This window comes from Syngnathus typhle, linkage group LG20, assembly GCF_033458585.1.
Source record: "Syngnathus typhle isolate RoL2023-S1 ecotype Sweden linkage group LG20, RoL_Styp_1.0, whole genome shotgun sequence".
In the NCBI taxonomy this organism is placed as follows: Eukaryota; Metazoa; Chordata; class Actinopteri; order Syngnathiformes; family Syngnathidae; genus Syngnathus; species Syngnathus typhle.
In genome coordinates this window covers 4728212-4744433 of record NC_083757.1, presented here as the reverse complement: position 1 = coordinate 4744433, position 16222 = coordinate 4728212, and the positions used below count along the sequence as shown (strand labels likewise).

General features: G+C 43.6%; 2 protein-coding genes across 4 annotated transcripts in view; one reads left to right on the top strand and one right to left on the bottom strand.

Moving 5' to 3' along the window:
• Positions 1-8799, top strand: part of dlgap3 (discs, large (Drosophila) homolog-associated protein 3) — a 53177-nt gene extending 44378 nt beyond the window's left edge. For 2 of the 3 annotated variants that reach the window (XM_061266739.1, XM_061266740.1), the window contains 8 exons: positions 72-288; positions 950-1467; positions 2119-2213; positions 2821-3040; positions 3140-3434; positions 3530-3621; positions 3950-4096; positions 4500-8799. In XM_061266739.1, the coding sequence (XP_061122723.1) occupies positions 72-288; positions 950-1467; positions 2119-2213; positions 2821-3040; positions 3140-3434; positions 3530-3621; positions 3950-4096; positions 4500-4805 (1890 nt within the window). In that variant the 3' untranslated portion in view covers positions 4806-8799. The remainder of the gene's footprint in view (positions 1-71; positions 289-949; positions 1468-2118; positions 2214-2820; positions 3041-3139; positions 3435-3529; positions 3622-3949; positions 4097-4499) is intronic. The other variant, XM_061266741.1, reaches the window with a different exon arrangement.
• Positions 1-11513, bottom strand: part of LOC133144224 (tissue alpha-L-fucosidase-like) — a 57549-nt gene extending 46036 nt beyond the window's left edge. The window contains exons 1-8 of the mRNA XM_061266774.1: positions 11038-11513; positions 10819-10953; positions 10594-10731; positions 10412-10517; positions 10130-10330; positions 9872-10062; positions 9698-9797; positions 9467-9618 (exon numbers count right to left, since the gene is read on the bottom strand). Coding sequence (XP_061122758.1) covers positions 9484-9618; positions 9698-9797; positions 9872-10062; positions 10130-10330; positions 10412-10517; positions 10594-10731; positions 10819-10953; positions 11038-11378 — 1347 coding nt within the window. The 5' untranslated portion in view covers positions 11379-11513 and the 3' untranslated portion in view covers positions 9467-9483. The remainder of the gene's footprint in view (positions 1-9466; positions 9619-9697; positions 9798-9871; positions 10063-10129; positions 10331-10411; positions 10518-10593; positions 10732-10818; positions 10954-11037) is intronic.
• Positions 11514-16222: the final 4709 nt, after the last annotated feature.

Sequence of the window (16222 nt, the reverse complement as noted above, 5' to 3'; positions counted from 1 at the left end):
TGACTGACCGTGTCGATGATTTTGAGAACATGCTCTATTGAAGCATTGACTTATTCAGATCTCTGCTTCAGTTGGGAGACACCCTGGACAGACAGTTTGAGGCCGTGTGCGAGACCATGTTCGGGGAAGTGGAGTCCCAAGCGGTCGAAGCTCTGGATCTCCCAGGGGTGTTCCGCACGCGTAGCCATAGCTATGTCCGCGCCATCCAGGCTGGCTGTTCCCAGGACGACGACTGTCTCTCTGTATTTTCTATGTCTGGTCCCCAAGGAAGCATCAAGGCAGGAGCTGGTAAGTTTCTGTGCTATTCACTCCAACAGGAGGATTCTTCCGATGATGGTTGGGTGTAAATACTTATTTAAGGGCAGTAATCTTTGGGTTACGGTCGTAACTCAGTTTCCCATTGCAATTCGTCAATGCAATCTCATTTGCAACGCTCAAATATCCCAAGTTAAGCCAAGCAAATCTGACAAGATAAATGAAAGCCTGTGCACTGTCAAAAATCATCTCCGTCACCTGACAAACAAAATACAATCTTTGCTTACAACCATGCACGCTCATCAGATTTGAGTGCATCTGTTCAACCAAGCCGTTAAGGTGAATACGACGGAAGGGAGGGCAAGGGAAGGTTGGAGGGCTTCATTTTAATATCTCCAAGGAAATTGCTTCTTCTAAAGCCTTGAGTTTGCTCATGGGAAGAGTCAAGTCTTGCATATCATTTAGAATCGTGCGAAAAAAGGTTTATTTATTCACAGCACTCATCTTTCTGAGTCATTTCTCACGGATTTTTCCCTCCCTCTAATTTATCGCCCTTCAAATCCTCAATACTCCGTTTCCGTCCCCTAATTCTTCTAGTCTGTCCCTTTTGTAAGTACCCATCCCTGCCCCCTTTTTCTATCAACAACCCAACTATGCCTCTGTCTCCCTCTCTCCCACTTCTCTGACACTTCAGTCTTTCCTTATCGCAAAGGTGCTCCTCCCCCACTTCCACCTCGCATGTCCAAGTCTTCGCTATCAGTGAGAGCCCAGAGCAGCACCGAGTCCACCCAGGACGCTTACTACCAGAGCAGCCACGGGCGACCCAAACTGCACAGTAACTCGGTGGACCTGGGCTGCGCCGACGGACCTTCGGGACGCTCTTCCAGAGTTGGCTACTACACCGCCACAGGCCCGGGGCGATCCCGGCAGCACAGTAACTCAGCAGAGAGCCTGGATGGAGGGATCAGGGGCTCGCGGGAAATGGTGCCCTATGGAGGAGGTCCAGGGGTTGGCGTGCGGGCCAAACACAGCAGCTCGGCTGATAGTTTGCTAGAGGGACCACCGAGGCCTGCCAGGGAGAGGGAAAGTCGGGTTGCGGGGAGCCTGGGGAAGTCGGTCTCTCTGCCGCAGAACAGCATTGTTTTGAGTAAAGCTGGAGGGCAGGATGATGTATGCAGTGGAAGGAAGTGGAGGCCGTCTATCGCTGTGCAGGTGAGGAACAAATATGTCTTCATGATTGTGTATTACCGGCAACACCGGTATATTTAAGAAAGAGAAACCGTTGTAAAACATTTTATATCGGCTGAAGTATTTTTATGGGGGACTCACAATTACAAAAAAAAATCTCATTTATCAGTGGATTAGGTAACTAACTCCACTGAATTATTACAAACATGCATGACAGTACTCTCCAAATACAATGACCTCAGACGATAGGGAAACATTCTGTTGCTTTCTTGCCAAGAGAGAAACGAGATGAGTGATTAGATCGGCGTCTGGCTTGGCAGCTGTGTTTGTCATTCCCAGATCGGAATTTACTTATGATGCATACCGAGCACACATTTTTGGCTGACTCATATCCGACCTTTTTTTAGAACATATTTTTCATTAGCATACCACGTGATCACAAAACACCTGGGCCTTCGATGGTGTCCTGTCTTCTATATCATCATCACGCCATGTCAATATACGCGATATTACAAACGAACAACTTATCGTCAGTCAACTAAAGTATATAACATGGTTCGATTCTGATTGGGCAATAACTGCAATACAAACATAACTACAAAAAAATTAGATAAGGTGAAGGGTTTTACATAAAGGGGTAGCGGAGAGTGAATTGGTCTTTCTTCTTTATTCCAGGTGGACAGTTCAGAGACTCTATCAGATTCAGATGCTGATGGCAAAGCCCTGACAGAGGTTCATTCGATTGGAGTACAGGTGGAAGATGATAAAAGGTAATATTCAATTATTCTTACCGACTGCTTATACGTGACATTTAAATAAGTGCAAACTAAAAATGTACTCAACTATATTTAGTCCCCAAAATACGTATTCATCATAATTTACAAAAGCCTTTAATTTCGTCAGGACCCCCAACAGCGCAAACACCTTTGGTTGATTTTGCCAAAAGATTCTATTTTACATTTCATCAGACGTCACAGCGTGAAGTCTGTAACACCTTTCGGTTTTTCCAACCATTAGCGTGCACCCCTACTGTTATGGTTTCGTGTGTGCCTTGGCCTCGAAGCCTTTGGTCAGATTCACACATAAGCAGCATTTCACACTAGAGACTGAGCGGTGTCCCATTGTCATTGAGTGTCACACCTCAAACTGTCACACAGCATGGACGAGAAAGGGAAATGTAAATTCTATGACAACATCCGTTGACTCGTTTGTCATATGCCAGATGATTTAACAGGACTTAGTGAGAAAGTCGTATTGAGTTGCAGTGTGATGCTCACCGCATAAATTACCCAGAAGGGATAAGCAAAGAAATGGAGTCGTGCGATGGCAGTGCGTAACGGATAGCTTTTGGGCTTGCTGTGACTTCCCGTGTCACAGGCGGGCCCGTTTCAAGCGCTCCAACAGCGTGACAGCGAGCGTGCAGGCCGACCTGGACCCCGAGGGCTTCCCGGGGCTCAGCGTTGCCGTGCCAACGCAGGATAAGAGTCTCCAGTTTGGTTGCTCCTTCCAACGCCATTCATCGGAACCGGAGTCAGCTGGCCAATACGCGGAATGCCACCGCACCGTCCATACACAGGGACAATGGGCCTATCGAGAGGTATGTGGCCGTTTGGCCAAATGAGGTCACCCCAATGGTCATTTGAGGGGCTTCATGGGATCGTCCGAAAACGGTTCCTTATTGGTGTCATCGTTTCAGGACTTTATCCAGAGTGGCTACACCACAGAAGCTTGTCCAGGAGACCCACGGTCGCACCAGCATCAGCACCTTCCTCCTCGTTCTCACTCGCCACTCCCCCTCAAATCAGAGCGAGCGTGGGCTGGGACACCCTCCTTGGAGGGTCCCCGCAGCCTGCCCGACTCGGGTCGAGCCTCCCCCTGCATGAGGGACGGCGAATTTTTCTTGCGCCTTCTGCAGACGGAAGTGGAGAGGATGGAGGGCTGGTGCCAGAACATGGAGGGAGAGGCGGAGGAGAATGAACTCCCTGAGGAGAGTGAGTTTGCAAAGGAGGGGGGGTTGCTTTTGAGATCAGTGCAATAAACAATTTCTGTCTTCAACTTCTTTTGTTTTTTCCCCAACTATTTCCAGTTCTAGAGTTGATTCGCAACGCAGTTGGCAGTGCACAGATGCTCATGTCTCAGAAGGTTCAGCAGTTCTTCCGCCTCTGCCAACAAAATGTGGTGAGTTTGTGTGATTGCATGAGAAGTCATGACTAAAATATTACGGCGGTGGTTGAACACAAGAAGTAGTCTTCTGATTCACATCATAATTCTTCTTATAGAAAACTTTTTGAGGGTGGTCTTTCTTCAAAAACAAAAGTCGTCACTTGATACTTGCAGAACAATTGAGCAGTACGCTTTATCTAGTGATGCCATCAATGATTTCTTCCATCCGGAATTAATATTTGATGGGTTTGGTTGAACGTATGCTTCGAGACTTGCTGATGTTTACGTCTTGCGTAAATATTTAATCCATTTAACATGTATCTTGTCTCCTCACCCACCCCAGGACCCATCTTGTTACCCCCAGCCCACCTCTCAGGACCTAGCAGGCTTGTGGGACCTACTTCAGCTCAACATAGAAGACATCCGGGTCAAGTTTCAAGATCTCCAGAGGCTCAAAGAGTCTGGCTGGAAACTCCCCTCTGAAAAGAAGGTGAGCCAAACAACCATGGGTTCCCTTCAGTTCTCCCCCAGAGCTAAACTGGCTATGTGGCGAAGACTACCGCAGATGTCCTCAATCCCGCCGCATACTGCGAGAATGCAAAATCACAATGAGAACTGAACTGAGTACCAAATGTAGTCTATATAACAGGAGGACATCTTCTCTAGAACATTCCAGGTGCTCATTCACTAAATTCCACCTCATCCTGACAGAACTAACCATTGTTTCTCTTTTCCTCTTTTTCCTTCACATTGTCATTGACCATTCATGTTCTTCCCACATTGTTCCTTTTCTTTACCCAATGAATGCACTACCTGAATTCTTTCAATCCATCTCTCACACAACCAAACCAAACGATGTATCCACACCCATTATCATCTTCGTTGGGCTATAGGAGGATAAGAAGCTTCCTCCTCCCTTACCAAAGAAGCCAGCTGGCGGGGTGAGTGGCAGCCTCCGTGCGGATAGCGTCGCGGATGGAGGCGGCGGAGGCGCGTCAGGGGGCCTGGTGGTACCTCGCGTAGGGGGGCACACCCTACCAATGAGGGAGAAGTCCCTGGACCTCGTTGAACGTCAGAGGACAGAAGCGAGAAGGAGGCTGCTGCAAACCAAGCGTACCGCCTCCTTCAGGCAGAATTCGGCCACAGAGAGCGCAGACAGTATCGAGATCTACATTCCCGAAGCCCAGACTCGACTCTGAAATCCCCCTGAGCCACGTCACCCTGACCAGCAACCAAGTCCTTGGCAGATCTGGATTATCTCCAGGTCATAACTAAATACTCCGCTTCCTCCTAGACTAGAGCATTTCCATAAATACACTTTCCCATTACTCTTAATTCAGTTCTCAAGCAGTAATAGCCACTTGCGTGTCTTGAAAATTGCACATATTACTGACACAGAGGCCTAAAACAAAACAAAAAAGCAGAGGAGCTAGCAGATATAAATTATCGCCTTTTTTCCACATCAAGACTATTTTATTTATTTATTTGTTTATTTATTTACTTATTTATTTCATTTTATTTTATTTTGGGGCTGACGACAAGAAACTTTTTTTCTCGCAATGGTGATTTGCTGAGGCTCTGGCACTAGTTGGTAGCATGCCCGGTCATGTTCACTGAAAAATAAAAGGGCTCAACAGGCACAAAACCTCGACGACAGGAGATGATGAGACTTCACATTTTTGAATTCCTGTTGCCACCCCTGAAGGGGAAAACACTCTCCATTCGTGGGGTGTTCCATTCCCAGCTACATGTATCCATTCTCTTCACTGACACTGCCAGTACGGAAAACGAAACATGATTCGCTCTTATTATACTAAGCAGCCACCATCTTCTTAGAACCAGATCACAAAGCACTTCCTGTTATTTTTTATTTGCTTTATCATCAAATGCATTCATGCAAAAGAGCAATTGGAACACACTTGGAAAAAACAACAACAAATATGCTACTTAAGACTTGCAATATTTAAAAACATTTGATAAAACTATGATTTCTGGTTTTGGCCCACACCTCATTGAACGTTCATCGTGAGGTTTTCCTGAATGAACACTTGCTACCCTGTGCACACTCATTTTTGCCAAATGAAGCAATTGCAGGGTAGCATCAGACCCTGACAGCAAGAGAGGATAAAAATAGTTAAGTTTGAATGGCTGAAGTGGCCTCTCAGGACTCCACTGAGATAAGCGGGGGGTGGGGGTCCATTCAAATGTGAGATTATAGCACCACTAAGTGGTCAATTTAGGATCTAACAGCAGTATGTAGTTAGAATTTAATAAGATGCCCTTATGACACGAACCGATAACGGAATATATTGTTTTTCCGCCACCCAACGTAGTAGCTCTTGGCAAATATTGACTCAACTAAAAGCAAAAATGACATATCTCAATTACGGTGGATGAAAGCGGAAGATGAAAACTCACAACTACTTGTGAGTGAATTCGATTTATGGATCTTGAGTAGGAAGCGCAGCACTGTAGCATGACTTTTAATAATTGTGTTCACCCACATAAAAAAAAAAGAAAAGAAACAACTGCAACACATTTTTCATTTCAATATTTTATATGGACGTTTTGTACAAGGCTTTATGTGAATGCGGCGAGAGAAATGATGGAAATTCAGCCATTCGCATGATTTTCTTTTCTCCTAATATGGCAATGGAATCTGGCAAATATTTGAACGGGAGATGTATATTTTATAATATAATCTACATTTATAGATAGAGACTATTGAGTACAGTGTACACAAAGGCCTATATCAAAATGTGAAATACCACTGTATTATTATTAATTATTATTATTACATAGACTTGTGTGATGTTACTGCTGTGTGGCACATGTGAAAATATTTTCTGAGTGCTGAGTCAGGTTCACAGGGTAAAATATATATCTATATATATGTTAGTTGCCAAGTCAAATCCTTTGGAGCTTCAATGACATATACTCTCTCGTCTTATTTCCGCTTTAGAACCAACGACATGTGCCTACCCAGCTATGCGTGGTGGTTACTGTTCAAGTTTACAGCGTGTAACGTTACGTGCGGTGTGTACATAGAATTTCTGAGATTACCTTCAGAGAGAAATTTCCGATCCTTCACTTGGACTCTTTCTGGAATACTTTGTTGGCACTGCATGTTTTGAAAGAGATGAATTAGCCTGCCGACGGGAGCTCATTTTGTAGCTTTAAAAATCTTTGTACAGAAATGCTTAATTTTGGTGGCAAAAAGCGGGACGTTAAGTCGACAACATCGGAGTGGCTCATCAAACAAAGCACAAAGACCTGCTTTTTTTTTTTTTTTGTATACTCTTACTGCACTGTGAAGGACTCCTGACTGGTCTTTTCATGGCGAGGATTCAACAAGTATTTATCCACAGTAGCAACTTCTTCAATTCTCAAGTGGCGGAGTTGAGTGACTCAAGTATAGCTTTGCATTTTTTTATTTTTATTTATTTTATTTTTTTTATGTCGCCTATTCCACTCTGAGTGCAAGGACCCTCGCTATAAATATCACGCAGCAACACACGAGTCACCAGACTGACTGGATGCCACAAAACACCTGTCACCTCTTCTGAAACATGCAAAACATTCAGAGCCAGACGAACAACCCCCGAGTACCTCAGCCTTTGTGACCCGGCCGGGCCTCTGTCCTCAGGGGATTCTCTATTCACTGACACAACCGTTCAAAAAAAAAAAAAAAGGAACAAAACACAAGGGAGTGCTTTTTAAAATTATGGTACCGGGAGAGCGCCAGAGTAGGCGCAACAAGAGGGAAGACTGCATCTGGTGAACCCGAGGGGTCTTGCAGATTTGAGTTTTAGGTGGACATTTCTAAGAGGCTGCTCTGATTGGTAAGACGTTTTTTTTTTAAGGGTGTGCTGATTTCAATTTACTTTGTTGTCCTTATATTCATTTATAACATATTTTTTAGATTATATCTTAATATCCTTTAATTTCCTCCAAAATTGACTTAATACTTGAATACTGTTTTGAAAATTGTCATTCTAATGCCAACCAAATTTCAAAACTGGGCTCACAGATGAAGCATTGCTAACAAATAATCGCTACCCCAAAATTGCCTTTTAGTTTAGGTTCCTCATTCTTGTATTGATTGCACAATTGGGACACGCAAGCATCATTGTGTTCTAATCCACAGAGCAGCCAAGAGACATGTAACTGAAACTCCAATGTGCCTTTAGCACTGAGATATTATCAACACTGTAACGTTGGAACAAAACGATCACACTAACACCCTGCCACTCTTTTGTTTACAAAAAAAAATGTAAATACGTGTTGCCAACGGACATTGCTCTACTCAATATCACATATATTGTTACTACAATATGATTATTAGTTGTAGTGTGGTTATCGCCATTGAAAAGAGCGGGGGGTAACAATAACCACCGCTGTCATTCTTCTGAACTTATTATTCTATATAACGAGGCGTGAGTCTTGTGTACAATAACTAGTTTAATGTGTTAGGACATGTCTTAAAAAGCGCTGCTAGGATGATGGACAACAAAAGGGACAAGAACTCTGGGACGACAAACTGTATTTTCTCTCTGGGATCGACGACGGACACGCCCACCAGGAGATCACAAAAGAGGGACGAGTCAAACATGACTGCGTCCTCTTGTGAATTTAAAGGCGGAGCTTCCCGATGTTAGTCCACTATATAATGTAGCAAAAGCGAAAAATGTCCTCTGCCCTCGTTCCATCGTGTCGCCCCGAAACGCCGGACGGGGTTTTTTTTTTTCCTATTCTTCTGTTGTCATACAGTGCCAAGACAACATAGTGTACATAGAAACATTCTTTTTGTTGTTGTTGTCATTTGAAAAGAAATGACTAGCACATATAGCAATACCATTAAGATATAAATGTCTGAGAGAAGATGGCGAGAGAAGATGCATGCTTGAGAATCACCACGGTGACTTGGTCGGGGTTCATGGTTCTGTTTGTTGTGTTGTGGGTCTCATTGTGTACATACCATTTTGTATTATTTATTGTAAAAAAGGAAAAAAAAATTCATGGCTCTAGATGTGTTCAAGGAGCACGTCTGAAAGCCCCAGAGAGATGGCACACTGTGACGTGGTTTACCCCTCAACACAGAATGTAACGCGGTCAAAACATTTTCTAAAGGCTAATATTATTACTATTAATATGATGATTACTATAAAGCTATTTTAGCCAGTTAAACAAGGCTCTTGTGTCTCCTTTGTCTTTATTTAATGTTTTTGTCTGTCTAGTAAAAGGGGAAACAAAATTGCATTATTATTATTTTTTAAGGGGGGGGTGATTTGTTAATATGCAACAAGGCAAAAATTATTATTAAATTAATATTTGTAATGTGGAGTCAAACATAAAATGGCTTTTTGAATGGCTTTAATGTTTTTGTGTTTCTAGTAAAGGGGGAAAACTGCATTTCTTTTTTTTGGGGGGGGGGGGGGGTGTTAACATGAACCAAGGCAAAAATTATTATTAAATTATTATTTGTAAGGTAGAGCCAAACATAAAATATGGCTTTTTGGATGTATTTGTGTTTCTAGTAAAGGGGGAAAACAATTGCATTCTTTTTTTTTTTTTTTTTAAGGGAGGGGGGGATTTGTAACCATGCAACAAGGCACACATTATTATTAAATTATTATTTGTAATGTAAAGTACAGACAAATAACAAAATGGCTTTTTGGATGGCTTTTATGTTTTTGTGTTTCTAGTAAAGGGGGAAACAAAACTGCATTCTTTTTTTGGGGGGGTGGGGGTGATTTGTTAACATGCATCAAGACAAAAAAATATATTATTAAATTATTATTTGTAAAGTAGAGCCAAGGATAAAATGTATTTTTAAATCTGTACATTTTAAAGGTTGTACCTTGCAATGTTGAACGTTCACTTGACACCATCAAGTTTGAGGGTCCAGGCTTTTCCTGCCGTGTCGCAGAGTTCAGGTAAAACAATCGTAAGGCCGGCATTTGGTTTGATAGGTGACCAAGATAAAGGCACCGGGTTCCCCAACAACGTCACCTGGTTGACAGTCAACAATGAGCGATTTAAAAAAAGGCTTCTTGTCAAATCTTGAACGTGGCGGACTTTAATATAATACCTTGGTGTTGGCTGATGTTTTGGGTTCCAAAAGCTGCACAGTGGGCTTGGGGGGCTTTCTCGTCAAGATGGCATAAATGCTGTCCCCTTTGGATGTATACCTAAAAACACCAACAAACCGTCCTCAAAAAATCAAGCAGGAGCTTAACAAACAAAAGCATCTCAAATGACCTACCATACTGGCACGGAGCTGTTTTCCATCTGAACCCTCCAAGGTTCCGAGGAGTAGACAGCCTCCCCATTGACTTCAAGCCAAGCCCCGACTCCCCTCAGCCGCTCCTCAAACACAACTGGGATCATTCCGTCAGGAGTGGGGCCCACATTTAGGAGGTAGTTACCCCCCAGCGCCACAGTGTGAACCAAATCCTGAGCAGCGAACAAATAAAAAAGTCAGTTTTACGACTGATTATTTCTTTGGCTTGAATTAAATCACCTCTATGATGGTAGGCAGGTCCATCAGGTCACTCATCTTCATGTTCCTACGGTAACCCCAAGATAACTTGTCCACAGACGTGCATTTCTCCCACTTATGCGAGGGCAGCTGACCTGGTGTATATTTGTCTTCACAGTTGTAGTAACCTCCATGTTTACATGCACAGCCGGCTCCCCATCTGTCATTGGTCACCACTGTATCCTAAGAAACACACTACATTAGTTGGAGAAATTTAAAAAATAAAATATAAAACAGCAGTTACAGCTTGATAACGGTGCATACTTTAACAGGGCTATCATTGTAGAGCCAGGCAAGGAACTGCGTGGAATTCCAATATGTGTCTGGTGCTTCCCAGTCTCCATCAGACCAGATCACCTCAGGTCTGTACCTGCAAGCAGGATGCTGAAATTGACTAAATCCCTCTGCGTTCATTCATAGCAGATGAAAAGAAAGATCTAAGTCACCTCACAACCATATTATACAACTCGGGTAATAATTTGTGAAGCACAAATTCCTGAGTTTGGAATCCATTCTGCTTGTCCTTCAGGTAAAGAGGGTTGAACCATTCGTAAAGGGAATTGTAGAGTCCAAAGTGCAGCGACCTAAATATGGAAATAATCAACCACATTAAAGGATCATAAAACTCTGTAAAGTTAGTCTTGAATTTTGTTGAAACACAGAGCACACACCGGTTCCGCACAGCCTCCCCCAAGTCTCCGACGAGGTCTCTGTGCGGACCGGTATCGACAGAATTCCAGTTCCAAGAGTTGGGAGATTCCCAGTTGGTAAAACCTTCATGATGTTTGGCTGTCAGGACCACATATCTAGATTGAAAATACAATGTGATCAAATTAATCTGGACTGCAAGGAGTCCCTCTTGTGCACAAAAAAAAAAAAAAAAACCTCACTTTGCTCCAGAAGCATTGAATATATCCGCCCACTCTTCCGGCTTAAAAAACTGTGCATTAAACTCGGGTGCAAATTCCGGATAGCTGAACCCAGGCGGGTAGTTGTTGTCCATATAAGCAACACATTTGGGATCAGGAGGTGTTTGACCTTGCCAGTGCCACCAGAACCACTCGCTGTCAAAACCAGGTACGGAAAAAACTCCCCAGTGGATGAAGATGCCCACTTTTGCCTCACCATACCAGGAGGGCAGAGGACGGGCGTCCAGACTCGTCCAGTCTGCAGTGTAGCGAGCTCCGCACGGGAAAGTGACGAGTAAAAGGACAAAAGTCAAAACGATCATGGTGACATTTGTTAAAATATCTGCACTTCAATGATTTAAGACTGACTTAAACGCTTATTGCAGCGTTACATTTGCACGTTGATCATTGTTATGGTTCTGAATCACGCGGTCTCAGGAAGTCATGTGACTTCGTCACTACAATGTCATTCAAAAGGAACGAGCGCCCTCTGGCGAGCTGTAGGACAAAGATTTGCGTTACGCGCTCCTATTAAAATCAATTACAAGAGTCATCAGAAAATATGTAATACTGTAAATACCTGGAAATGCTACTTAAGTACAGTAACAATTATTTGCAATTTGTTACTTGCCACCAATGCAATTCACAGATAAATATTGAAATAATTATCACTATTTTAAGATAAACTTCGCGGATTACATTTCCCAAGTATTTTAAAGTGAATGAAAACGTTGTACATGCATTGACCAATATTTCTTCTCATGCTTAAAATAATTTTCTTTAATCCTTAATGACGTCGGAGATTTATGTGTCGCTATTGTTTATTTCGTTTGCGTCAAACAATTTTCCCCTCATCAGAGATGTAGACAAGTATTTAATCAATCACATTTTATTTTCCATGCGATCAATATTTTATTGTCTGCTGTCAAATCATAAATCATGTTCTAAAGTAAAAATACATCTCCAGTAGTAGAGTGTGTGTGTGGGGGGGGATTAGTAACATAATATAGTTCTCTTCAGTGGTCTGGATGGTCGCAGTTCTGACGAACATCCTGATCCCGTGAGGGTCGCTCCAACGTCTCCATGGAACTCACGGTGGCTCCATCTTGCAAACAATCCTGGACTTGATTACTCGTTTCCGGACTAGTGTTCTTATTGTGGGTCAAATCAGAAGCCCACTTATCCTTCTTTTGAAACAACGAGCCCTCGTCAGAGGCCCTCTTGCCTTTGCCCGTCCGGGACGCCGAGTCTCGTCGGGAAGTCTTCCAAGTGTATCCCAGCCGCTTCAAGACCCGCTGGGTAGTTTTGATCGAAATGGGCTTCACTGCGGTGCAGTTGTACAACCTCTGGATCTCGGTGAGGGACGCCTGGTTGTTGGCCTCCACCACTCGCTCCATTTGCTTCTCTCCCAGCTCATCCACGAAGGGTTTCCTGCAGCGACCCCGCTCGCTGCAGGTCTTCTTTTTGGAGCACCAGTCCCTGTACACTCGGGACACGGCGGTCTTGGAGAACCCCAGCTGGCTGACCGTTTCTGAGATGCTGCGGCCAGCGCTCCGGACACCAACAATGAGGCCCCGCTCAAAATCGCTTAAGTCCCGCGACTTGCCCATTTGCCGTCTGGGTCCAAATCCTGAACTGGGAGGCACCGTAAGGTCCTCTTTTGCCCACCTTGTCACTCTAGTTTTGATGCAAGTAAGCTGATCTCTCACTTTTATTTGCAAGAACCTTCACTATCTTCCTTGATGGTGTAGCTTTGTTGTACTGTGGACTCACCGACGCCCTCTTACAACAGCTTTAGGTACTACTACACCGATACTGACGTAATCAACGCCTTTTAACACATTTGGAAACATTTTTATTATTATTAGTGTTAGAGGAACCGTGAATTAAAAAAAAATGAAAGGCAATTCAAATAAACTAGACATAAAGAAAATAGTGCAGCAAAGTATGCTATTTATATCCAACTTAAAAACGCTTTAAAGATGTTCTTCATTAACATCCATGGCTGGGTGTGAGGCAAGATTCAGTCAAGACTTACTTTCAGGCAGTATTTGTATTTTTTAAATGTCTACTCACAAACAAAACTATTAAAATGTACCGCGCGTTGCAAACAAATACAATAGCGTGAAAAAAATCATAAATCAAAATCACATCATAATGTGGATGGACAAAGTGCTTTCTTTCAAGTTACCTCACATTTTTTTAATCAATATATTTTAAATACTGTCCTAAATGTGCTAGGGGTGTATGAGTTCAATATTTTAGTAGTGGGGGGACTCAAACCACTCTGCAAATGCTCCAGAAGACAAATGAGTGCATAAGCAATATAAATAATGCTGCCAGTGAAATAAATGTAAGACACGTGCAAAACAATGTGATTGCATGAAAGTTCTAGTGTAAAAATAAACATTAGTGATGGAGAATAGTGCAAGAAAGTGCATGGCCACAGGCACTGGTGGTCTTTGAGGTCCAGGTGGAGCCTCACGAGCATTCTAAGCCCGCTTTGGTTGCTCCAACCACGGGGACAGTCACACTAGCAGTCACGGTTCCTCTGTCTTGACGAGAAGGATGCAGACATTTCCTACATGCGACCGCTTCTGTGACGTGGTCCGTATGCGAGGGCGAGTTCTCCACGGCGTCGCTCCGGTAGGTGGACCCTCGGGTGTAGCCCAGTCGCTTCAAGACCCGTTGGGTGGTCGTGATGGAGATGGGCTTCTCCACGTTGAAATTGTACAACGTCTGGATCTCCTCGATGGTGGCTTGGTTGTTGGCCTCCACAACTCTCTCCATCCGCTTCTCGCCCGTCTCGTCGACGAGGCGTTTCCTCCCGCAAGCCCTCCGTTCGCTGGAGGTCTTCTTCTTGCAGCACCAGTCCTTGTAGACCCGGGACACGGCTGTCTTGGAGAAGCCCAACCGGTTGACAGTTTGCGAAATGCTGCAACCGGCGCTTCGGGCGCCGACAATCAGGCCTCTCTCATACTCGCTCAAGTCCCGCGACTTGCCCATGAGCCCCCCGTGTGGTGCAACACCCTCGCTGGAGGAAAACGTGACAAAATTCTATTTTTGAGGCTCTTTGCTTTCTTTGCTTTGATGGAATAGAGCTCAAACCGGAAACATTAGCGATTGGTAAATAAAGCTCTTCTTCTTTGGTTTGCTTGTTTGGCACATTTCCGCCCTCCTCGGGTAGGCTTTGGTACTACACTTCTATACGGCATTTGGTGCTGAAAAGCAGCATGGCGATTATTATCAGTAAAAATGGTTTAATTTTCCTTCTGTCCTTGACTCTTCATTTTGTTTATTAAATAATCACACAATTGTAGATACAAGTAAGTAAAATAGACATTTAATGTACAATAACAAATATTAGGAACATACAGGCATGTTGATGTTACCTTGACAGGGGAATGCCACAAATGCATGCAAACCAAAAGACAAGGGTGAATTTCATAACATCACTTTCATCATACAGTCAAATTAAATATGTGGTCATATATTTAAAGTGCAAAAAAAAAGATTGTAAGCTTGTACAAAACAATTTCAATAGTATTCAATTATCTATGTACGAAAAGATATTTAAGAAAATCATGAAGAAGAAAAGAAACATTCAATTGCTCGCAACAGATTTACATGACTGAGCTCTTTGAGGCCTTGTTAAATATTAAAATAAAAATACTTCAACAAGGGTGTGCACCTTAAATATGACCTGATCAAATAAGGTCAACCTTAACAATTATATGGTCAACAGATTGTATGACACAATTCACTTGATGATTTTCATCATTTTAAAACTGCATGCTTTTCCATTGGGCACCACACAGCATGGCAAAAATGTGCTTTTTAGGGAAGTGCTTCAAAATATCTTATTCTAGTATTTTCATTCATTTAAAAGTGTCTTGATGCTTGTCAAAACAGATCATATGACATTTGAACCGAACTTGACGCTTTTTTCAGTCGGAATAAGTAATAATAATAAATAATTGCATTAAGTTTTAAGCACAGCGGTGATGTAAATACTGTATATAATGTTAACGGTAGCTGTCATGCTTAATAAATGCACTTTTTTTTTTAGGAATAAAGCCTAATTTTTTTATGTACACATAGTCCTACTACTGCATTACAATGTTGATCATGGTGGTGATACTTTTGAAAACCACTGAGATAAGGAGAACTTTGTGTCCAGGGCTTGAAATAAAGAATTCAAAGTAAGCAAAGAGCCACAGGCACTGATGATCCGAAAGCTCCAGGTTCTCACCAACACTGAAACCCCGGGAGAGGTGTCCCGACCCCGGGGAGCGTCTGGTTGCAACTGACCGGCGCGCTCTCGTATGGCAATGTCTCCTGGTTTTTACTACTACCAGTGTCCTGCTCATTGTTGATGCCAACCAAGTCTGGAGATACAGGAGTCTGTTCTTTCTGGACGGGGTCCGGTTGCTTGGTCCGGGGCTGCGTGGTGCGATGAGCCGAGTCGCGCCGGTGCACCGGCTTGCGGCTGTAGCCCAGCCGTTTCAAGGCCCGCTGTGTAGTTTTATGCGAGATGGGCGTCTCGGCGCTGAAGTTGTAAAGGGTTTGGATCTCCGTGACAGTAGCCCGACTGTTGGCCTCCACCACACGCTCCATCCGCCTCTCGCCGATCTCGTCGACGAGGCGTTTTCTCCCACCTGTGCCCCGCAAGCTGCTCGTCTTCTTCTTCACGCACCATTCACGGTAGATTCGAGACACCGCCGTCTTGGAGAAGCCCAGCCGGTTGACCGTTTCCGAGATGCTGCAACCCGCGCTTCGAGCGCCGACGATCAGGCCCCGCTCGAATTCGGTCAAGTCCCGCGACTTGCCCATGTTTTGGGCCTGGCGAGTAGCTCCGATTCCCCTTTTTTATTTAACCGAGTGACACCTCTTTTGTTTCAATGGGATCATATTCGGCCTTTAAACAATGGCTGCTTGTGATAGGGGCTCTTCTTTTATGGCTAATTAATTGCTGTCAGGCACATGGTCGCCCTCTTGCGTTAGATTTGTGGAACTACAAAAACAATAACTATTTAACAGTAATCGAATTAAGTACACAAGTACAGATGCTAGGTATAAAATAAATATACGCGACTCGCAAAAGTTAGGGGAATTTGGTTTCTACAGGGAATTCAAGGGTGAACGCAGACGTCATTGGGAAATTACA